Below are 24,097 nucleotides of genomic sequence, written 5' to 3' on the forward strand. Positions count from 1 at the left end.
GAGGGATTTGAAGTCCACACCTCTTTCTGGTTTGACACATTGATCCATGTCATATGACTTCCATTTCCTGGTACAGTCGGAGGTTGCACAGCTTCATCTCTGTCCGGGGTTTCGTCGTCGTCTCTCCGGTCGCTCACACTCCTTTCCTGCATTGCCATCATGTATCGATATGCAGCTGTTGTTTTATTCCTCGCCTCTGGCATCGGTATGTACTTTAGTTTTTTACTTGTGTTTGAATATATCGCGAAGAGAGTGAAAGAAAACATTGTGTTGATTAAACTTACAGGGAGAGACTCTGGGCCCTTTTGTGCGAAGACTAAAAGCAGCTCTGGATAATATATATTTTTAAAGAATATCACCTAGTTGTAACTCTTCTTTGATGTGTTAACATGAATTAAATGTGGGGTAAAAGTGTCAATGCTTCAAACGAAACCACCATCGACTTGTTTATCCGAACAGCAGGCCGGTCTCGTCGTGATGTTTTGAAACTAGCTCGCATGCTAATTGTTACCTACGTCAACAACATTAGACCGACCCTGTTACGTCGTGTGCAGCTCATATTGTTCAGTGCATTTTATCGTGACATAACAAGGTGGTTTTTGAACTAACTACGCCTTAAAGTGACGAATAGGTAAGTTGTGTTTATAGATATTCTTCGGCCAGGTGACGCTAGCTTCTTTAGCCTTTAGCACACAGGTTGGATAAGTGTGAGTTGGGGATAAACCCGCGGACTGTCTGTGTTACATGTGTTACTCTTATCGGGGCTGAAAGAGTACAAAATAGTTAATCTAACCCAAACATAAAACGCGTTAATATTACATTTCCTGGCTTAAATAAGTAGTTGGCTACGTTTTACAGTTTACAGTAAGTTAGCATGTGACAGTACACCAGAACGAGATCTCGTTTTGTGATAACGCGAATTTAACAAACTAACCCGGAAATTATGACTCCACAACAATGAGCAAGAAAAGAATAACAGCCATTTTAACTATATGTATAATTCAGAGGAAATAAAATTGACATCAATTACTTTGCTATTACCTTATATAACATAACGTGATAGCTAAAATTTAATTATGTGAGAGGCTCTCGGTAAGGGCCAGGGGGGGCCACATGCGGCCCTCGTCGACCCTCAATGTGGCCCTCAGGTCAATTTACATATCAAAACATGACAAAATCTGCCATGTAATCATCAAAACCAGAAATATTTCCACAATAATATTTGATCACTGATATATGTTGAGTTAAATTTGAGACATAATTGGCTGTTATCGTTTTTGTATCCTACAATTTGGCCCCCTGGCAGTGAGAATTAAATGAATGTGGCCCTTGCTGTGACCACAGTTGCCCACCCCCTGCTCTCGGACCATATCGGGTATTTTAGCTTTATTCTAAATACAAATACTTTTTACATTCAGTATCGCAGACTCTGCTTTAATAGGCGTTACCACATTTGCTTCCAACAATCATCTGTGATTTGAATACAAAAATCTCAGCTGGAGACTTTTTATTTAAAAAAAAAAAAAAAATCAAGTGGAGTAGAGGAACTTTAAGTCAAATCCGTTAGTGTATGTAGGAAAACCTTCTCTTGTTATGTTCATATCAAGTTCACAGACCATCATGTGAGCTGAGTTCCTGTCAGGTGCTTTTATACCTTTAATGTTCCTCTGGGATTGAGGCAAGCAGCTGTTGTTGAGTTGATGACAGTGCATATTGACAAAATCATACAGTAAATGTGAATGGACCTTGACCCCTTGTCTGTTAAAGACTCATTGTATGAAGAATGTGTTTTTAAGGGGTTTTTGTTTTGTTTACTGAAGTCAACTTAAGGTCATGTAGTTGCTCAAACACGTGATGTGACAGTATTTAGATTCTTAAGCAGCGTGGGGGGTCATTTTACCAAGCGAAAATGGTTAAGTAGATTGAATTACGCAGCTCAAATGAAGGTCTAGTGGCAATACTTTTAACAGCATGCCTAACTGCTTACTGTAACTTGTATTTCAGTGTGTGGAGCTGGTGGTAATCCAGTTTTAGCAGGTGTTACTGACTTGGCTGCTTGAACTGTATTTTTAGTTAGAAAAATAACATATTTAGTAAGAAACAAAAAAATAAATATATTTCCTTCCTTTTCAGTGTTTCAGCTGTCACACGGTGTGGAGGTGATGGTCAAAGACAATGAAGACAAGCTATGTATATATGCCAATCTAATGGTGAACTTCTCAGTCTCATATGAAGAAGTTGGCAATAAGGTGAGTGTTGATCTTTCCTGCATTAAACATCAGGTGTTCCTCTTAGACCAGCTCTGTTTGTCATATTTATTACGTCAGGTCACACGGTACCCTTATGCAGTTCCTTTGCCAAGTTTTCGATTAAAGCAGCTCTGCTCTTATCAGGCCGGCTCAACAGCGTGACTGTCATACAACTCCTGTGGGAGAACATGTCATCATAGAGAGGGGAAATGAGGGAAGCCACTACAAAGAAAATAATTGTATTCTTGCCATTCAGCATTTCTGTCAGTGACTTTTCCTGGAACGTATCCTGTAATTGTTTTGTTGAGTGAGTTGCTGCAGTTAACAGATCAGTCTTGTTATTAATATGATTCCAACTTCTGTAAGTAGATTTGTTGTTTAAGGAATCTACCAGACTATGCACTGCAAAACTTGTGTTCTTTTTATATCTTACAGGTGACATTTTTTAAGTGATAAAAACTGAATTCCAAGAAACTGTCTGTTTAAGTTGGATGGTTTTTTTCCAGGCCATTGAGGTCTGCCAAGGTTGATTTGAAAGGTTTAACACCACCTTTTATGATCATGCTAAATAAGGTCACACTCTGCTGTCTTTCAGAGTTCTACGGCCGAGTTTGAACTTCCCAGTAAAGTCACAACGGACGGAAGTGACTGTAATGTCACGAGTTCTTTGTTGAAGCTGAATTTTGGAGGACACACCTGGAGTGTGAACTTCACTAACGATGGAGAGAAGTACCAGGCAGACTCCATCACCTTTTCCTACAACCTCAGCGACAAGGCCGTCTTCCCCAATGCTGCGTTAAATGGTAACTTGTGCACTGTACCGTTCAAACAGAAAAAAAACAACCACATGGATTCAAGTTTTCATTACTGATTCTGAAGTGTATATATTTTGTTATTTCTTCCAGAAACCCTCTCTGTTTCTGTTAAGCCTGAAATTACCAGTGTAGTCAAGGACACCTGCTACTCATGCAAAAGCAGAGACACCTTTGAATCTGATACGGTCAATCAGACTCTGTGGAACGTGCTCATACAGGCTTTTGTCAGCAATAACAGCAAGAGTGAGAACCGTAAGTGCAGTTTTAGCATCACAGCTACACAGGCCTGTAATATTTACCCCCTGTTCATATAATAATCTATCAATGTCCTCACTGTTTTCTTACATAGTTACCTCGTGTGCTGCTGATGTACCATCAACCACTGTCCCCCCAACAACACATACCCCCACGACAGCTCCTGTCACAAACGCCACCACAGCCGCCCCTACTCCTACAACTACCCCGACCCCCACCCTCCCAACACCCGCCGTGGGTGCGTACATGATCAAGCCCGACGACAACAGCACGGCCTGTCTGTTAGCCAACTTTGGCCTGCGGATCGGTTTGAAGCAGGCAGAGGTATTTTCACAAACACTTAATAATCATGTTTGAATCTTGTTAAGCCCCTTGTGTTCATGGTGACATAAAGATAAAGCCTCTGCTGAGTTGATTCTCTTCCTTCTTGCATAGAAATATCAGGAGATGAACTTTGATCCCAATGGGACCATAACCTCCGGAAAGTGTGGAGTCAACAGCAGTGATCTGATTGTGGAGTCCAAAACAATGACCATAATGCTCACATTCACCAATGTAAGTCTCAACAATATATATGTTTTTTCACACTTTATGAAATTGTCCAACATGTTTTCAGTATAAGAAAAAAGCCATTAAAACACATGAAGGGGCTGTGTGAAGGGTTTAGTGACATCTAGTGGGTATGTTGAAGATTGCAACGAAACTAATAGCAGCTTTTCTTAGCCTCTACTTTGAAACTTAACTAAAACCTTCAGAAAAATTGTAAACAGCATTCTTGAAAGCCAATGTTTGTTTTGTTTATTCTGGCCTCAGAAACGTGATCATACAAACACAACTATTCTATTTCAGCTGAATAAATACTAATGAATACTTCTTAAGAATGTTTTTTTCCATTCCTACCATTTCATCTCCTAAAGTCTTTCGCAAAAGCTAAACAAGTTTGTTACAAACTTACTTGTTCCTGAAAAAAAGCCATCCAGGAAATGTCCGATCTTGAGTTTTTCTTTCTTACAGGACACAAAGAAATTCCGCCTGCATGCTCTGAACATCACGGGAAAGACCAGCTCTGGTAATAAGAAGAGTTATGTCATATCTCTTAGGCCGAGCACATTAAAGCAATTTTCCATTTTTCATATTATTTGTGTGTTTCTCCTCGAGGTGTTGTGTTTTCGGAGGCGAACACCAACCTGAGTCTGTGGGAGGCAGCTGTCGGTGCCTCTTACATGTGCAACAAAGAACAGAACTACACCATCACCAACATGCTCACGGTCTTCACCTTCGACCTTCGAGTGCAGCCCTTTGGAGTCAGGAAGGGTGTTTTCAGTACAGGTAGGTTCATCTTTAATGTTTCTTAAATCAGACATTTCTCGCCAGGTCCTGAACAAACTGCTTTCTAGGTGTCGGAGGTCTGAGGGTTATGATGAGAAATATAATTTATGTTGTTAATGAATCAACCAAATTGATGATACTGAGAATTAACCACAGCCCCCCCTCCAACAAAAAAAAGTGATATTTCAGCATACCAAGGATACTATAATTGACTGTTTTTTTTTTACAGTGATAAAAAGCAATGATGTGATTTTGTTATTTTCACTTAAAATTGGCATTTCTCAACCCCTTTGGCTTTCCCCCCTTTTAAAATGAAGAAATGTTTTCAGGTATGTGGATTATTAGAATCTTAATGGACACGATGAGTTCAAACAAATCAAAAACCAACTCCTCCAGAATCACTTAAACTATATAAAGTGAATCTGCTGATGTCTCATGTCTCATGCCATGCACGTTCATTCATATTGTTCACATTGCTGTGTGAAAGTACCGAGAGGTATGCATTTTTGTATTTTAGCAACGTTAAGGAGCTCAAATCATCTGCTGCTTGTGTCTCTCAGGAGACACTCAGTGATGTCTGTGAGACCCTCTCTATTCCCCCTGTGACTGACTCTCTTTTTATCTGCAGCTCATGAATGTTCATTGGATGACACCAGCATCTTAATCCCAATCATTGTTGGCGCTGCTCTGGCTGGCTTGATTCTCATTGTAGTGATCGCTTACGTGATTGGTCGAAGAAAGACTTATGTTGGATATCAGACCCTTTAAATCCAGATTGTAATCTATCCTGACATATCAAGGGGTTCCCAAGCCTGGTCCTTGGGTTTCAAGTGCAATTATTGAATTGGCACACACAAAAAAATCGGGAGTAAAAACATGAATTTAAGAAAACACAAGACAGCTTTTTTATTAAAACAATGTTTTACCATCTGTAAGTGTTGAGGTAATTGGTCCTTATGGGACATTCAAAGCACAAAACATTTTGAATACCAGTCAAAAGGTCTTTAAGGACACTTTGATGAGAAGATAAGTCAATGTTAACACGAGGGGGTCTGGTGTTTTTCTCGAGGACCAAACTTGTCAACCCCAAATGTTTGTGATTCTTTTCTGTTGTTTTAAGGATGTCGTGTCCTTCCTTTTAGTTGTGATTTTTGTAAATGAGCAAGTGAAAGATCCCCACAACTTAAACGTAAGTTATAACATTTACAAACAAGATTTTCAACATTCAAATACCGAGGTACACACAAAAGAACTGGACATTCATTTGACACATTCTTATCCCATGATGAGATCCTGCACTTGCTCTGCAGACATTCCCCTTTATGTTTTAGTTGTTGTTTTTTTGAGCAGATTTTAGTTTTTACTTTATGGTTTGACGTTTTTTGTTTTTTTTTATCCCCATGCACATTTACATTAAGTCATATAAGGACAACAATTTCCCCTTTATTCTCTTCATCAAATCAAAGGAAGATTGTTTAGACGCTTTTTTCCTTTGATTCATGAAACTGTTAAACTATGATGAGAGTAGATTCCCTTTGGAAAATTGTAAAAGAAAATATGCTTAAGCCCATGTTTTCTCCTGTAGAGCAGGAAGAACTGTGGGAATTGTCCTAATTATATGGCTTAAATCAAATGATAACTGTGGAGACAAGCATCTGTTGTTTTAGCATTAGCATGCCTTTTTCATCCAGCACATTTTGACGTAGTTTCTATGACTAAAAGTTTACGTGGAAATAAAGATAATTAAGTTGACATTTAAGCTTTGAGGCCTTGAAAAACTGACAGAACTACATATACAGTGATGAGGTTCTCATTAGTGTTGTTAATGAAACCACAGCTTTTTCTGCTGTGTCATGTTAAAATGTCTGCTGTTTAAAATGTGTCTTAAATTTGCACATAGTCCAGTCAGTGAAAAATCTGATATTTGTTTTGTTAAAGAATAAGGCATTATGTTTAGAAAAGGGAGACATTTGGTGTGTAGAACTACGCTTTCAGCACAGGCAATTCTGAAACGAGGATACATTCATACAAATGCACTAAGGCGCTATTTAGATTTTTCGCTTGGTCAGGATTGTTGTCTTATTATCTCACCTGTGTATAGGCATAAGCTTTGACTGCTGAAGCTGCATCGGAGGACTCTAAAACTCCTGAAAACTTAATTTCAGATGTTTGTTTAAGTAACTCTCTATCATTGAATGGTCATATTGTTTAGAAAGAAAGTGGAGCACAGTTTGTTAGATTCAAACACCTGCATATTGGTTAAGTATAGCGATAAAACCAGGATGTAGTTCACTAAGACCAGAACCATTGAGAAAAGCTAGGCAGATTCTGTCATAAGTAAACATGTCTGCCAAATTGTTTCACCTGTTCCAGTCTTTATGCTGAGCTCTCAATCCAAAACATGTATTACTTTAAACACCAAAGCCATTTGACCTTACTTAACAGTGTCAGCCCATACATGTCTTGAGATTTGAATTGAAAATTTGACAAATCCACTGAAGTATGTGACATAATCTCACGTTTAATAGATATACTCATTCTGGATTAATGTGTTAATGAGTTTAACCCTGGCACTCATCAGGAGTTAATTTAATGTTAGTTTCACTTAATTAAATCTTAGCTAATTGACAATGTTTTACACATGAAGATATTGTCAGAATAAGCCAAAGTCTACAGCATACAAGACTTCACATTTCACATGATAGAACTAGTGTCTGTTATAGGCCGGCAGCTGTTTGATTATAATACTATTATTTTTGAACACTGAATTTGGATTGGTACCTGGAATCTTTATCTCTGTCTGAACTTTTCTACACTCCAAGTGAGAAGATGAAATTAAGTTTTCTGGTGCTTTGGCGTCAGAGAAATGAGTGCAGGTTATATTGATGCTGTGTTTTGGATGGAGGCAAGTCCCAGAATGTGTTTCTTTTATAGAAAGCCAATGTGACAAGTGGTAATAGCTGCAGATGTTGCTTCATTCTAGCACAATGTAGCATAGTGTTAGCCTTGTTTCAACTCTTCAGAACAGGAGCAATGTAGGCATTAAACAATGCTGGATATGAGAGTGCTTGCTTTTTAAGTTGCTTAAAAAAATGTTGCTTTCCCAGGAAGTTGTATGTGTGTATGAATAATGGCTGTAAATCAAATATGAGCTTTGATTTTGCTTCTGATTTTTGCTGCTTTTGAGTATTTCAGCTTTGTACAAACGCAGTCTAAAGATGGTTTTGCAGCACTGGTTTAAATGTTTGTTTTCACAAAATTAACTCCCTGGCAGTAAAAATCATCTCACAGGTTCCTCATCACATTTGTGCATCTCGTTACAAACACATTTTTTGTTCATTCACAAATGTACTAATACTGTCGTGGTGATGATTTGGCTTTCCCTACACTTGAGAACATTGCACATACATGTTCAGCAAAGGGAATTTGTGCTGCAAGACTGTCTTGTGAGAGATCAATTCATGTGTGTTTTGTGGATACAAATGATTCAATCTCTGTTCCCTCATGCTGTTGGATTATGATTAACTGGATTTCAGATTGAGTGTCAGACTGAAGTGGAGTTTTTTTTTTTAGTATTTTAAGACTCATGGAAATAAACTGTATTGCTGCCCTGGACAATTGAGTAAATGTTTGTTCCTTTTTTTTTTTTTTAAACTGTTCCTTCATGTTGCTTTAAACGCCTGGGTTCTTCTCAAGCAGGCTAATTCTTTCTTTCAGGGGTTCTTGCATTAACCATACATTCTTTTTATTTCAATTCTCGTGTTCAGCCTGTAAAACATTCACCTCTCTGCTCTCTTCATTCTCATCTAGCCGAGGAATGCCAGACTGATGCAGAGAGCTTCCTTGTTCCCATAGCTGTTGGTGTTGCCCTGCTTGTTCTCATTCTTATCGTTTTGATGGCCTATTTCATCGGGAGAAAGAGAAACATGGCCACTGGCTACGAGTCTTTCTAGTTAAACTCGCCTCATATCAAAATCTTTTATGCTACAAAATGAATGGATTGTTAAATAGTTGCCTGTTTGCTTTGCTGCCTTTCTCTAATTGTTAAAAAAAAAAAAAAATTACTAACTTGTGTTTTACGGATCTTTCCGTGAAGTGTTTCATGCTGTTGTCCACAAAATGGGAAACCTGCTAATTTGTTTTCTCGCACAAGAGTTTGCTGGCAAGATTGATACCACTCTCATGTCTGTACTGCAACTATGAATCTGCAGTTAGCCTAGCATAGCCTCAAAACATGGGGACATTGATATGGCTCTGCCTCCCAGCACCTCCACAGATTACTCATTAACGTGGTGTTGTTATTCGCTTGTTAATGCGTGAGACAATAGAAGGATACATATGATATTTCTTGGACTATTTTCTTGGCAGGGAGCTGTGAGTTGGAGTCTCCTGATAATGACGACACAACACATTCGTCATTATCCCAATTTATTTCTATTACAGTTACTCACAGGGTGAATACTGGAAAAAAACAAATCTAATGTGGGACACGTATGATCCAGCATTTTTTTTTCTTCTGGAGGCTTGAGCACAAAATTAGTTTAAAAAAGTAAACAATTTAAAACATCTATTTGTATTCAAATTTGAAATTTTGTCTGGATTAACGAGCATGATGATGAAACGATTTGCATTATTTGTAATCAGCAGACAAAAGCCAGGCTTGCTGTTTTACCCGTTTCAAGGCTTAATGCTCAGCTAAGCTAAACCTGGGCTGAGTTTTTTTTGTTTTAGATTGACAGACAGACGAGAGTGTAGAATTTTTCATCTGCCGCTAAATTTGCTCAGAATTATGCAGTTTCCCAAATTGTCCGACATCATGTTTAACTATTTCAATTGCTCATTTTGTGTGATAGAAAATAAATCATGCGGAATAATCACTACAAACCAAGCAAGTGATTTCTTTAATTTTTTTTGGGAGAATCTACCGACCCTTTCTGTTATCAACAGTACATTTATTATCATTGATTGCACTAATTTGTAGGTTCTGCTCTCCTCTCCTGCTTCTCTGTCCTTTCTCTAACTCTTTGTGGACTGTAAATATCTTCAATTCTTTTATTTTCTGCTTACTAAACCACTAACCTGCTGTCTGTCTCCTCTCTGTCTTTCTGTCTGTCAGCTGAGGAATGCTTCCTGGACTCTGATTTGAGTTTTTTGGTGCCCATCGCAGTGGGTGTGGCACTCAGCTTCCTAATCGTCCTCGTGCTTATCTCTTACCTGATTGGCCGGAGGAAGAGTCGCACTGGCTACCAGTCTGTATAATTCAACCCTGGCTGCTTCTGCCTCTCGCACACCCTCAACCCTCACAGCTCTTTTAAAAACACCCACCGAATCACTCCGCTGCCCGTCAGTGCATCCAGTAAAAAAATCCCAAATTCCTGCTTTTTTTTTCCGTTTTCCCACAACATAACCGTTTTCTCCTAAACAGCTTAAAATGAATCCCAGCAACAACCCCAATGGTTTCCTTTCCCTTTTGCTTTAATGCCAATGACTGAAACAAGTACCAAAACATTTATGATCAATATTGCATCGTTTGATTGTAGATTGCATGTTTTGAAACTTAAATTTATGGCTGTTGGTAGCCATCCACCTCTTCCCTAGAGAGCTCCTCCTTCCTCCTTGCCCCAGAGAGGCTTTTCCCTCTCGGTTTCTGTGCTGTACAGTAGTATACATGTAAATTAATCTCTTGTATAGAATGAATGACATTAATTTTTGATGACGTGAATGTACGAGCAAGCTAATAGAAACACTATCCCGCTGTGGACTTCAATGGTTTTTTTTAAATGTTTCTTTAACCATCACTTGACATAATTTAACAGCTCAATGAAAGTGTTGCACATGTAGTCACATAATTGTAGCTTGATGAAAGGGACGCTAACTTATCACAACACTGTACCAGCAATGGGACCAGTTGTTTTCTTGTTTCTTTTTTTGTGTGTGAATGTGTTTTTCGCTCATGTTAAGACTAAAAAGATAATTATTTTAAATGTACACCTATCATTCAAAGATCGGTATTTGTTGAATAAATAAAATGATGCTCCATTATGAACCTGTTTATTCAAAAGGGTATTTTTTTTCACCTAACCTTAACCTTCGTTTATCAACAAGTCTCAATTTGATTTTACTTAAAAAATTGCTAGTATGATCCCTAAAGTACCCCCCATTTGATTTTATTATAACATCAGCAGCATGAACAGTTCAAATATGAATACTATGACCATCATTGTTTCATGTGTATGATCCTCAATTCTGTACATTCGATCACCCCCTCCCCTGACAGTTTTGTGCCTTTCTTTTGTGCACCTCTGAGTTGCTTGCTTGAAGCTTGTCTCCATCTGATGAAGAATGTGATATGGTGAGCTTGTTTAACACAAGTGGGGAATTAAATAAAGTTTAGTTCTTGTTTTGTATCACTGTCGTTCTTTTGAAGGTTCGATTTTTTTTTTTTACTGTGTAGGCGAGGACAGGAGCTCGTGTGTCTCTTGTGACAAAATGAAACATTCACCAACCCTATAACCTGTGACGGCACACAGAAGCATGACTCATTCAGCTATCACTGTCACTCACCCAGAGGAGGTCATTCAGTGTGATGTAGGCTTAAGTATAAACCTGCATTTCGATGACTTGTGTTATTTAGGGTTTCACTGGTCTCACTTTTGAAATAATAAGCAAAACAAACCAACTACTATCCTTCAAGTTAGGCTTTATGATGGTGGTAAAAAAAACATATTGGTAGTGCTTCATGTCCCGCATCACAGTCTTATGAACAAGCTGGCAAACCTTAAAAGTTGCCTTGAGCTTCAACCTTCAGGAAATGTAATGGATTATGACTACAGAGATGTAACTTTATATGAAGATACACTTTGACAGTTTTGTTCTTTTTTTAATGTAATTCCTACCGGCAGATGTAACCTTTACTAGTCTTAGCTACAGATGTTTTAAACATTTTGATTTCAAAGCCCATTGGTCCTCAAAATGACCATCCAACTCTAGAATAAATTGACATCTACTGTAAAACTTTGATAAAAGGCCTGTCCCAATTTATGTCCCAGTCCCCTTTCCTAGCCTGGTTGTCGGGTGACTTGACAAATAAAGGCAGGTCTCAAGTTATGTTGTAATAGTTGGCATATCCAAAAAGGGAGGGGAAAAAAAACAGCAAGACACAACATTCATAGATTCATTTCAACATCCGTCTAGGAAAGAATAATGATAGTATGCTCACCTCAGTGTGTGATGGGGAAGACACTGCTGCTTTAGAGATGGTAATAAATTTTAAAATTATGAAAATAAATGTTTATTATCTCACTCGTGCAAAACTTTAATGCATCATAGGCAAGGCTTTAAACAACTAAACCTATGCTTACACATCTTTTCGGCCAGCCCCGCACTTGTCAGTGATAATATTAACAGGTGTCTCCCCCTCTCTCAGTGCAGCAGGATTGCAGATGGGCTGTCTTACAAAGCAAGAACAAATTAGTCATTTTGTCATTTAATTAGTTTTTCAATATATCATAATCTCTATCATATCTATCATAATATATCATAATCTGGTACACAGTTAATTCTTTCTGGTGTAAGTTGACAATTGTATAATCTCTGCCATAATTAAAGTGTGTGAGGTTTGTATAATTCAGGCCTGTCTTGTTTTTTATTGTTGTTGTTTATGCCTGTCTGATAATAAATAATGATCATTTCATAGATTGAAGTAGCCTACCGTAAATAAAATCCTGCGCTATTTTTCTGTTGTTGAAATATTACGGTAGCTTGACTAAATGATGTCAGCTCAGACAGGTGGGTCTGTAGTCTAAATTCATGGTAGACCTAACTGTTGTTTTAACCAGAACAATATTTCTCAACCTAACTGGGTTAGGATCATGTTGAGTGAGTCTCCGAGGTAATCTCCAGGTAAATATGACGATAGGCTTTAATTGTGGCCATGCTGGCACCATGGCTCTTTAGTCTATTACTCTATAAATTAAATACTTCAACAGCTACGAGATTCTTTGAAACTTTGTTTTGTACAAATGTCCCTTGTGGCCAGAAAACCAGAATGGTATTCCTACAATCCTCAACTGTACGCTAGCTAACAAATTTTGACATGCAAAAAAGCTAAGCTAGTACTCGTTAGCATTTAGCTCAAATTCATAAAGTTACTAGGTAAGCTCTCGTTTTAAATTAAGTCGCGATTAATGTGCTGATTTATTAATTCAAAATATACATTTGTTTTTTATAACCCTCGTAAAAGACATAAAAATATTCATATGTTTAAGTTGTAAAAGAAAGGCTTAGCCTATAGGCTGTCTTTGTGGCCCCTGAAAAATAAGGTTTCTTTATTTCTATCACAAACAAACTGCAATTTCTTTACCAAACATTAGGAGTAAAAATGCTGAATGATTAGAAGTGTATACAAAGTTTTTGAACACTATGTACGATGTGAAAGGAAACTTACAGTACAGAACATTGTATTTATTATAGGAACTATAATAGGAATAAATACAACATTGATACCATGTTTAGTAGTACAGTTCAGGCAGGATTAGTACAATAACAACAATAGTTTTTAAATGGCAAAGAACTTTTACAAACTATTTCACAGTACAGTATTTCTCTGTTTATGATCAGTCACATGTAGTATTTCATTCTCAAAAGCAAATGTTTTTACAAAACAAGAGAGAAGTGGCTTCTGATGCTTTATCACAAATGTAAAGTATACTGCTCTATTCAACAATAATATAGTAATAGTGTATTTGCAATCATTTATTTCTTACTGTGTAAGTACAGTACAAGTCCTGCTCTCAGTGTTTGCATGATAGTTCTTTGAGTTCTTACATGTTTGAAAATATAATGAAAAAAAAATTAGTACGCTTTATTGCATAGAAATATGCACACAAAAACATAATCTAATCAGAAACAATAAATCTAATGCTCTTTAATGTTTTAAGTCATAAATTGGATTTGCATAGCAAAAACTGCTAACTGCTCACTGTGCTCAAAGTTGAATTTAGTTTGATTAATCTTGCTAATCATTACAAAATATCAGGAATTGTAGCACACTCTATATATGCACTTGTCCTGTGCTAAGCACTGTGTGTTGTGGGTGCAGTTGACGCTCACTCATAATGAAAGGAAACAAAAAACACATGAGTAAATATCTACTTCTTGGGGGAATTTGTTTAACAGCAAAAGAAATTAAGAATAAAGTAAGGGCGATGAGAGGGGAATTTCATAATTCACAGATAGTAATGGTACATCATAACTTTTTTTTTTTTTTGTACATTTTTCTGCCTCATTGTCACAGCTTATCCTGCTCATGCTCCGACGTCTATAGAAAAGGTAACACTGCCCAGGTAGCGGTCAGTGGGTGAATCATTAATGATACCCTTTCCGTTCAGTTTGCACGAGATTTGGAGGTGAGTGTCGTACTGCAATCCTGCAAAACGCACAGCCACCACCGGTGAAGAGTAGTTTACCTGAGACACAAGGGTTATAAACATGTTGTTATTTCAAACTTCAGTAATTATGTCAATATACCTACATATATATATAATTGGTAGAACGTTGACTCACATGTCTCTGCTTCCCATAGTATGGATAGTACTTCAGCTCAAAAAAGCTTTTGGGAAAAAATTGGATATCTCCCAAAGCTTCAGGGGGTCCTTTCTGAATAAGGAAGAATTTAATTTACTCACAATTTCTTGTGTTTTTCTCAAGTGTAACAATATGTTGGTTATCACTGAGATTACTTACTTACCTTAACTCCACAAGTCACATTTATTGGTTTGCCCTGGCCTGGTAAGTAACCAAGAATCTAATGAAAAGGAAGAAAAAAAAGAAGAGAAAAATTGAAAAAATGTGTTTTTATGCAAACAAGTTGTGGAAAACCTGCCAATATCCATTGTATGCTTCTTGTTGTTCGTATTCAGGATTTTTTATAAAAAACGTGTCCTAAGTTTATACAATGAATTCTGCTTTTATTGAAATCTTTGAAATGGCAAGATGTCCCTCACTGAGGAAACAATCATGTAACATACTTTGAACTTGATGTTCTATGTTCCCTCTTCTGATCTTTATATACTGCTTTAGAGGTTTATACACGTCTTACCCGGTTCATTCGGAGGAGGATGCATGGCCTTCCCTGAGAATAGCCATAGTGGGGGTCCTGCAGCCCCGAACAGTCCCCCAACCAGGACCTCTTAAACTGACACGCTTTCCGCTCTCCGCTCTCCTCCAGGTCGTCCTGCATGAAGTATCGGTCCTGTGTGCAGCGAATGTTCTTCCTATCCTGAACACCGTCATTATACGCTGAAAAAAAATTAGAAGGGTGAACAAGGAGGGAGGGAGAACAGGGAGCATAAATAAACTCTTGCTAAAGCAATACCCTGCCAGACTCAGGCCTTTGATTAAGGAAGCCTGACAAAAGCTGGGCGTTAAAAAAAAAGCCACATTGAATGGCTGCACTCTGCTCACAAAGAGGCTTCCCTTCCCAGCATGCCCCGCAGGAACCCAATGGAAAAAGGGGACAAAGGTGGACAAGATGAGGATTAACTCATTGCATGCTCTCTTGAAGCTCAACAATCCCATCAGAATCCCCAAATTTCATCACGATTGACTCACATCGTAGATATTCGTCCATAGATCTTGCATACTTCTTCCATGATTTGCGATCGGAGGCGTTGAAGGCGATCTCGTGGCCCTCTAGGTGTGGGGCCATCGTCATACCTGCCAGTGGAGAACCATAGACAGTCAACTGTGCTGAGACTCAAGTACAAGTAACACACAAAAGAACAGTGGAGATTGAGGTGTCACGGTTTGAGTTCAGGGTTATATTTACCTGGTGGCATCACTCTATCATTGTAGGTGGGGTGGTAGGGACTAATAGACCACATGAGGCAAAACATACAGCCACCAAACATGGCTGCCAGAAACGTATAAAGTGCAGCATAGAAGAGGAGGATCAGGCCTGAAAAAAAGTTAGAAGAGGGAATGCTTTCAATGCTGTAATTGGCTTATGTAAGACATCTCTGCAAAAATGTCTCTGATCTGAGTGGAGAAAAACAATGGACCCTAAAGGCAAATTTTCTCAGACTGTGTGGTCTGTCAGGACTCCAACTACTGTCCTTGATCGGGACACTCACTAATTTGTTTACTCATACATTAGCATGTCTAGACTATTAAATAACTGCAATCATTTTGGTATAAAATCCACTGTGCTGAGCTAATGTGAGGGTCCAAAGAAGCAAAGGGAGCTACTGTTGTTGTGCAATTTTCAATTAAATGGTCCATTATCAAGTAATCAAGCCAAAACCTGCCCTAAATGAAATGGCTTTTGCTGTGCAGACAATTTCACAGGGGACTAGCTACAGCCAGCCTTGCTTCCCCAAAGCCACAAAGGCCTTTCTGTTTGAGCTCAGTGAGAATTCTCCCAGCTGTCCTTTCACTTAGGAACACAGTGAACCTCCGGTTGCCATCGTAGTGAAGGTCTTTTGCAGCCATAGAGGCCTGGCCAGCTCCGAGGGAGCCCCAATCACCCTTCTCTGGTATTGTGTCCCCTCTCACACACTCGTCTCACAGGATACACGGCACACTGGGCCACACCCCTCCTCCAGAAGTGTGCACTCGCTGGTTGTGCTGCTGAAATGAGCTCTCTTAGCCCTGTCTGGGATTAGGCATCTCACCTAGTGCAAGTAACATACACTTTGCTTGGATATTCTCTCTTCACGCTCAGTTGAATCATGTTTGCCACACAGTGGAATTAAGAGAGAGGGGCTGAGCTGCGTCACATAGCTGCCTCTCTGGAATACCAAGAGGCTGCTCCATCATCATTGACTCACCAAACTCAGCCAGGCCTTAGCTTGTGCCAAAAAAAAAGGTTCGTCTGCACCAAAGCTCGCTTTGGCAGAGAGCTCTATGGATAAGAAAAAAAAGATACTCTACATGTTTTACTGCAGCTAAGAGGCCATAAGCATGCTAAGTTCAGCAAGGAGGTCGCCAAAGGCTTTGGGAAAGAGGCAGTGGAGAGCATGGTAAGATGTAGGAATGTGAATCCTGGCCAATGCGAGGCCTGGAACAGCACGCTCCCGCTGGGGATGCGTCCCCAGGCAGTCTGTTTTTGTCGGGACACTCTGAATTGTCCATGCACCTATGTAAACATTGAGCATAAGGACACACACACACTCTTGGAAGACATTTTTCAGCCTTTTAACCATACAACAAGTGTATTTTCAATGACTTGTTTGCTTTTAAGCTTATTTAAGAATATTAAATTGTATAAAGCTCAACATCAGATCTGTTATTATTAAAAAAAATATGCAGTTAAAATAAAATTAGAGTTTGATTAAAGAATGAATCAAAACGTTCCTCCCCACAACACAAATAGAACCTGTCTTTCTTCAGAAACTCACTCCAGCTCTTCCCAGAGCGACCCATGAATTCATTGGTCTCTGCATTCCACAGGTACGTCTTCACGTCGTCTATTTTCTGGTGCAGTGTCCTCTTGGGTAGCGGCCTGCGCTTCCACCTCTCAAAGTTCAGGTCTTCCTGCTCTAGAGGCTGGTGCTCGGCCAACTCCTCCTGCTCTTCCTCCAGCTCTTGGCCATGTTTGAGAATCACTTTGTGAGGCTGGTGGAAAGAAGAAGAGAAAAAAAAGCCCTCACCACACATATTCTAAACTGCTGTGTACTGCAGTCGACCCTATTTTTTTCTTCAGAAATCACTACAGGAATAAAAATGGCATGCCTCCTGCTCAGAGTATGACTGATGCTACAAAGTGCCAGAGAGTGCTCTGCATATTAATGAACATCGCTCTGCTGGTCCTGTCCCCTGTTTCTGCAAATTATAAACCCGCTGGTGACCTTTGTGGCACTCATTGGGAGAGCTGACCTCCTCTGAGTGGACCCTCCTGCTTGGAGCTGCAGCTGCAGACAGCAGAGCTGGAGGGTCACTCTGACAGCCAGATGTTACTCACTGACTCTCAGCATCCGCAGACTAGGACACACAGATCCCAGAGGAGCCACAGGACACAAGTCATGCGTGAGAAACTGGCCTTTGAAAGAATCTAATGTTAATTTTTTGAACTGAGGATATGAGTTTGAGCCTTTGCCAAATAAAACAACTAGACCAGTGAGGAAATGGTAACGGTGCTGTTTATCAAAATAACTGCTTGTTAAATAGAATTTTAATATCTATCTGCTTCTGGGAACAAAATGAGTAGAAAGTTGTATGTTTTCTGTTTAATTTCAGCACTTACAAGACTTGGTGGATGATTTTTTAGGAGCGTCTCCTCAGCTCCTCCCTCTGTGGAACTGGGCTCCATATTCTTCACAGAGAGAAACGGTACTTGTTAAAGCAATCACATCTACCAGCATGCCTTTCAACCGAAAGCATCACAACATTAAACATACAAACTTAAAGTTAAGAAAAAAAGACTTTAAAAATATTTTTTTAAATATTTTTTTTGATTTTAAAATGCCAAACTACCTTATTAAAGCCTTATTAAAGCTTAATCATAGTCATCAGACACAATAAATAGTTCCTTAGCCTAAACAAATTCAATAAAAGTTAGACATACCTGAAGTTTTCCTTTATACGGTAAAAATGCGGATTAATACGTCGAGAACCCTCTTGACCCCAAGAGCGACAGAAATAATGTTTGTCAAAAAGTTTTTGGGGGTTTCATTAGAAAGTTTTAGGCACGCGGATGCGGAGAACCTCCTTCAACTAGGCGCGCATTCTGGTGAATGAACGCAGGACAGAGCAAAACTGGGGGTGGGATGCAAAGTGCTTTTTTTATTTGGTCCCAAAGTCGTTTTGGCAGCGGCCTGGGCCACTGCAATGCATTCTGTACACGCACACCATCAGCCATTGTCTGCTAAGTCGGGCTAGGACTGAAGCCTGAATACAATATTTATAGCTTTTCACATCACAAGACACTGTTATCAATCACTGTCAGGCTGCACAACCTACTGTACGTCCACAAAGACTCCCCAACAATATTTTTCACTGTTGTCATTACTTACAATTCTTTCATTTTCAACATGAACCATGCGCATCATATCAGATAGCCAGGCCTGCATCATGTAGTGTCACTATGAATGCATAGGCTACAGTTGCAAACTATTGTTGCAGAAAACCAGAAACTCCTCTCTGGTAAAGATCAAGTATTCCTCATCCCTGAACCTATCAGCACTCCGGTCACGTAACGCTCCGTTACCCCATGTAAAAGTGTCGAGGGGGGACTTTGGAGAGTTTTGTTCCCCCTCCTCTTCTATTTACATGAAAAGAGAATTTGCGTCATGGAAAAAAAAAATCCCTTCTTGGTTATTTTCGCGGCAAAAGAGTGCTCGTGTTCTTCTGTGTGTGTTCTTCATGTAGCCTATCACACTGGAAAGCAAAACCCAGCAAAGTTTTAACCACAAAAGGACCTCTGCAGAAAATAAAGACTCACCCAAAATTTGCATAAAAGCTTCACAAAATATAATTAATTTAATGGTTCTTTTGGTCTAACATGCAGTCATGATTTGAGAACTTTGTTTTCAGTGTGCATGCCATTTATAAGTTACATTACTGCATTATTTGCTTAAATTCTACTTATTCAATGCCTTGTCCTGAAAGGGTTTAGGCTGCATGTGTTAGGAGTCCCAGAAATGGCAGGCCTACCACAGCAACAAAAATGGGTCCTGCAAAATACAGGGAAAATGCAGCAGCAAAGAAGACACAAGAGCATTCAAAGTTACATCTCTTATTGAAACTTCATTCAATTCTTACAACATACATGTGCATGTACATTTGTTTCAGCTTCAGAGTTCTTAAAGCGCCAAATTCTTCATCATTTCTTCCACAGTTTTTAGAGAGAAAAATATCCATTCAGTCAAAAATAAATTACACTTGATAAAGGTTTACTTTATAAGCAACATAAAAGTAAACATTCACCACGGGAGTTTAAGAGTTCCTACAGCAACTTAATACTCACTGTACTGAAAGCAAGCTACATTTAGGTGTCTCGAATTAGGCCTATCTGTGGGCAAAAACACTTCTGAATACAAAAACTCTGCACAAAGAATATTCATGAACAGTTATTATCAATATAAAACACATCTCTACATTAACAAAGTCACTTTTTACGTAAAGCAATAAAAACATTATTTTGTATATAAACTTCACTAGCCAGTGCTTATTCCTAAAGGCACTGTAACTTTTAACACTTTCTCTGAGCTTATGAACTGTAGGAGCTTGAACATTAGGCCCTACTGTATAATAAATGTATAGCTACATATCTGCAAGACAATACTCTACTGCTTTGGGGGAAAAATGAGCTGCAGGGCTCACTCTACATTCATCCCTAGAAGTACAATTTTCTCCTTTTGTGCTGTATTACCTGGTCACTAATCTAAGGTGTGATAGAGTCCAAGGGAATTAAGCTGACACAGACAAGGACGACCTCAAGACCAGGTAGTATGCACATAGTGACATGAATTTTCTATTTCATTTTCACAAACCAGGATCACTTTATATAAGAGTTATTGCAATTGTTTTCTTTGGACAAACCCTCCATTAGCAAACTGTTAGACTTAAATCTTCCAAATTAAAAACCTTCATTATGTGAGTTTTTGGTGAAAATGTTCCTGTCACATTAAAGGATGACTTCTGGATTTAGTTAAAAATAAATACAGAACTGTTTCATACATTCAAAACAAAGGGATCTGATTTTAAATGTGGAAAAGTTGCCTATTGCTGTCTTTGTTCAGAGCTTTAGGTTTTAGACATAATAAGGCCATGTGTTAAAGTCATTCACTGGGACTGCAACCCCCTGAGGAAGTCGGCAAAATATAGTTCATATGTCCTTATTTCAGTAAACTGGACAAGATAAATAGAATAGAATTAGATAAAATTAACTTTTTTCATGTTAATGTTCCCACATTTGGCATAGATCTAGATAATATGAAAGTTTCTAACATGGCCAGTAATCTTTTTAAATTGTATTTATCCGTCTTCCTATAACTTACCTTCAGTAAAACAGAATTCAGCATGTAGGCAGCCCAAATCCCTGTGATGGATAACCGAAGTGCTGCTTTCCTGTCTTCACTATTTCACACAACAGACTGCAATGTTTTGATTCTGACAGATGATGGCACTGGTTGCTCAGTCTTGACTCCTCTTATTTCATCCCTAACCATGGCAGTTATCCAGAGACCTGTGTCAGATACACAGACAGTCTTCAAAGGCATAAAAAATACAAAAGAAAATGTTTTTTTTTTTTTGACATGGTAGGTAAAGTCTTCATATAGGAGTCAGTTGGGACAGGGGTGTCACCAGGAGTTCTGGGTCCCCTTCGAAGATTTCAGTGTGAACCCAACTACCACAGCCTAAGACAACAATTATCAATTTCAAGTGTTAAAGTTTCTGGGTTAGAGTGGTTTGCTTCAATAAGATGAACATAAAAGTATGCTTTTGTGTATATAATTGCCTTCTGATAGTTTTTTTGTTGTGTTTTTCCAGGTTGCACAACATTGTACACAGATAAATATGTCAAATCACTTAAAATAGAGATTTTGTTAGATTTAAAAATGTAATGTGATTAAAACACATTAAACTCTTAGGTCAGGAACGTGTTGAATCTGGGCAATCTCTAGATGATTCAATTAACATCTCTTAAATTACCCATAAACCAAAATGTTTAAGTGATTTAAAATGTTAGGCTATTTAAAAAGGAGTGCCTTCAAAATCGTTTACAGTTTAGTCAGCACACACAGTCAGGCTTCTAATTTGGTTACGATTTTCTATCTATGTCCCATCTGTTTATTGTGTTTATTGTTTTATTTATGAACATAGAGAGCTCAGTTCACCAAAGTCAAATTCCTTGTAAGCATACCTGGTCAATAAAGCTGATTCTGATCCTGATCCATGGTGGGTTTATGGCCTATACTGCAGTCAGTCAGCAGAGGGAGCACTTGATATTTGGCTTCATTGCAGGCGGATGTTGCTCCGTCTATCCTAATATACAGGGCAAAAGCTAGAAAGATAGTCAAAACTCTGACTGGCTGGTCTGCAGGTAAAAATATGAAATGAATGCACTGATAAATCAGAAAAGCTAATACCAATAATTTCCTTTCTCAAACCATAAACAATCTTAATAAGCCATCAAAAATTGATGGATTATTCAATTATTATTCATCGTAAAAGACTTTTAAAATTAACACTGACAAGGTCATAATGCTTGGTTGTTTTATTGAACATAGCCTCTGGTTCTTTGCCTGACTCTTTTAATGCAAGACATGAGTTTCCCTCTAGTTGGGTCAGATGTACAGGATCTATCAAACAAGTCTTTTATTTCAGTCCTATTACAAACTTTGAAGCCCTCAAACCTTTGAACACAACACAATCTGCAGACCCTGATAAACTGGAGCTCTATACCTTTTAAAGTTATCAGAATGTATTGCCCCACCTTTAGCATATCTTTTTAATCTTCCCCTGATCACTATAATGTCATTCATTAAATGTATTGATACTAAACAGCATCAGCCCTCTTTATAGATCTTTCTAAGGCATTAGACTAGTTAGACCACTGTACTCAAACACAGACTGATCAGTTAACAGTTAACATGTATACACTGATGAAAATGTAAAATGCACAATACCCACCCCAGACCAAACACTCTCCCAGTTACAACTTGGTATTCGACAAAACAAAATGAATGCAGTTTTCATATGCTGAATCTAAGCCACTGAACCTGCCTTCAATGTTGTATGTATGACTGCGACTCAGAAAACTTTGTTACCTGTTGCCTGTTGGCCAGGACACTCTTGAACAAGCGATTTTTAATCATCCCCTGAGGGAAAGTCAGGAGTATCCCATGGCTCACGAGTTAAAACATTGAACAAACAGTGAAAACAACAATGTTAATTTAAATTTGCATAAATAAAATTAACAGATGATTAAAATACTAAAAGTCTCTGCAGTCGTAAATATTTCTACTTCTTGACTAATAACTAATAAAGGTAAAATAAATACATAAAAAAAATTAATAAAATAACCGTCTATGGCTATGTCCCAATTTAAGAAGAAAAAGATGTTCTTTATTAATCCTGCGAGGGGAAATTCAATTTTACAATTTTTTCTGTTATTGAACATGCTGCACACACATAGGCTGATTTACATGCACAAACAGGATCCTATGGGCATGCATCAATGGAGAGATGTCACAGTGAGCTGCCCACAAGGAGCTGGTGGGGGGTTTCGGTCCCATTGGCAGTTTCCAGACTTGGTACCCACCGGGACTTAAACTGGTGACCCTCTGGTTTTCAGCCCAAGTCCCTACTGACCTACTAGTGAAATGGGGTTCAAACTCCAGCTCCTGCAGCAACATTTCTGATGTTACCTTGGGCAAGACACTTAACCCGAATTGCTCCCGCTGCTTCGTCGGCGGTGTATGAATGCAAAAGAATGGGATTAGTTACTTCTGATGGTCTTACCACATTGCCATCAGAGTGTGAAAGGGTGTGAATGTGACATGCGGTGTAAGAGCACTTTGAGTAGTCTGAAGACTAGAAAAGCACTAAACAAGCTCAAGTCCATTTACCATGATATGTAAGCTATATCCCGAAATCCATGCGGACAAATTCAAACGAGCTGTCGTACCTTATAGCAGAGGACTATTTCACTTTCAATTATAAGTTAGTAGTTTCAACTTAATCGAATAGCTACCATTACTAATGAAAAAAAAACTTAGACAAAAGGGAGCTTGAAACTTCAAATTATCTTTAAAATAATAGGTTAAGCTGAGGTTGCTATGCTACAGTGGTGGCATGAAATAAAAGGGTAGTGTAGGCACACTGCAGAACTCCGAGACGAGCCAACCTGCTCCGCTGCTCACCTGTATGTATATCAAATTGGGCAGTCGTCACAATAAAACCAGGACTTCACAATGCCCAGGATCAGGACTTAGAGACGCATCACTAAAGTAAACTACATCTAGCGTAGGCCTACTTAATCCAATGCAATGGTTGATGACGGTCTTGGATCTTGCATTAATTGATCTTCAGCACAGGTTGAAATTGAACCACTATAGGCGAATCCAATCTTTTGCAGTCACCTTCCGGCACATATTTTAAAAATGGCACAGCAGTTGTCACAGTGGTGTTTTTTTTTTTTAAAGCTCCTGTGAGGGGACATTGTGGTGGTGTGTATTTTTGGCGCCCCCTGTGGACAAAGCAGGACTATTTATCTCTTTGCTAATCTTGTCTTGTCCACAAAGAAAAAAAATCTCAGTCCTTTGTTTTTTAAATTACCAAAGTGCAACTCATAATGAATCTCTGGCGTGGATTTTCTAGAGGATGTTGCAGGAAGCTGTACAGCCTTAATTGTCTGACAGATGTAGAAAAATGCTATCTTCTCTCTTATTCTCTTTTGCTTTTGTGGGTCATAGTAGGATACCTTACCTATTTATTTCAGTCAGT

At 38.6% G+C, this 24,097-nt stretch overlaps 2 protein-coding genes across 3 annotated transcripts; one reads left to right on the plus strand and one right to left on the minus strand.

Annotated features, from left to right (window-relative positions):
* The first annotated feature begins 47 nt into the window (after positions 1-47).
* lamp2 (lysosomal-associated membrane protein 2) lies at positions 48-11,048 on the plus strand. 2 transcript variants are annotated; one of them, XM_061048479.1, is made up of 9 exons: positions 48-205; positions 2,134-2,249; positions 2,845-3,052; positions 3,155-3,316; positions 3,414-3,643; positions 3,755-3,874; positions 4,334-4,388; positions 4,478-4,648; positions 5,277-5,544. In XM_061048479.1, exons 1-9 carry the CDS (start codon positions 160-162, stop codon positions 5,414-5,416), a joined length of 1,248 nt encoding a protein of 415 aa, XP_060904462.1. In that variant the 5' UTR covers positions 48-159; the 3' UTR covers positions 5,417-5,544. The 2 variants fall into 2 exon arrangements, with proteins under 2 accessions (XP_060904462.1, XP_060904461.1); XM_061048478.1 differs by lacking the exon at positions 5,277-5,544 and adding an exon at positions 8,459-11,048 and having other exon boundaries at positions 49-205.
* Positions 11,049-12,943: 1,895 nt separating this feature from the next.
* On the minus strand, positions 12,944-18,401 carry atp1b4 (ATPase Na+/K+ transporting subunit beta 4). The gene is made up of 9 exons (XM_061048480.1): positions 18,213-18,401; positions 17,892-17,960; positions 17,047-17,263; positions 15,477-15,605; positions 15,260-15,364; positions 14,748-14,947; positions 14,397-14,453; positions 14,213-14,305; positions 12,944-14,115 (listed from the first exon to the last, which is right to left on the minus strand). Exons 2-9 carry the CDS (start codon positions 17,955-17,957, stop codon positions 13,954-13,956), a joined length of 1,029 nt encoding a protein of 342 aa, XP_060904463.1. The 5' UTR covers positions 17,958-17,960; positions 18,213-18,401; the 3' UTR covers positions 12,944-13,953.
* Positions 18,402-24,097: the final 5,696 nt, after the last annotated feature.

Source organism: Labrus mixtus, chromosome 10, assembly GCF_963584025.1.
Source record: "Labrus mixtus chromosome 10, fLabMix1.1, whole genome shotgun sequence".
NCBI classification, from domain to species: domain Eukaryota; kingdom Metazoa; phylum Chordata; class Actinopteri; order Labriformes; family Labridae; genus Labrus; species Labrus mixtus.

What these genes read in the sequence shown, in the direction of transcription:
- atp1b4 (XM_061048480.1), bottom strand. Translation starts at nt 17,957, where the DNA reads ATGGAGCCCAGTTCCACAGAGGGAGGAGCTGAGGAGACGCTCCTAAAA. An exon ending in ATGTGACTTGTGGAGTTAAG is followed by an intron (nt 14,306 to 14,396) that starts GTAAGTAAGTAA and finishes TTCCTTATTCAG; the next exon opens with AAAGGACCCCCTGAAGCTTT. An exon ending in ACTATGGGAAGCAGAGACAT is followed by an intron (nt 14,116 to 14,212) that starts GTGAGTCAACGT and finishes CTTGTGTCTCAG; the next exon opens with GTAAACTACTCTTCACCGGT.
- lamp2 (XM_061048478.1), top strand. Translation starts at nt 160, where the DNA reads ATGTATCGATATGCAGCTGTTGTTTTATTCCTCGCCTCTGGCATCG. An exon ending in ATGAAGAAGTTGGCAATAAG is followed by an intron (nt 2,250 to 2,844) that starts GTGAGTGTTGAT and finishes GCTGTCTTTCAG; the next exon opens with AGTTCTACGGCCGAGTTTGA. An exon ending in TAACAGCAAGAGTGAGAACC is followed by an intron (nt 3,317 to 3,413) that starts GTAAGTGCAGTT and finishes TTTCTTACATAG; the next exon opens with TTACCTCGTGTGCTGCTGAT.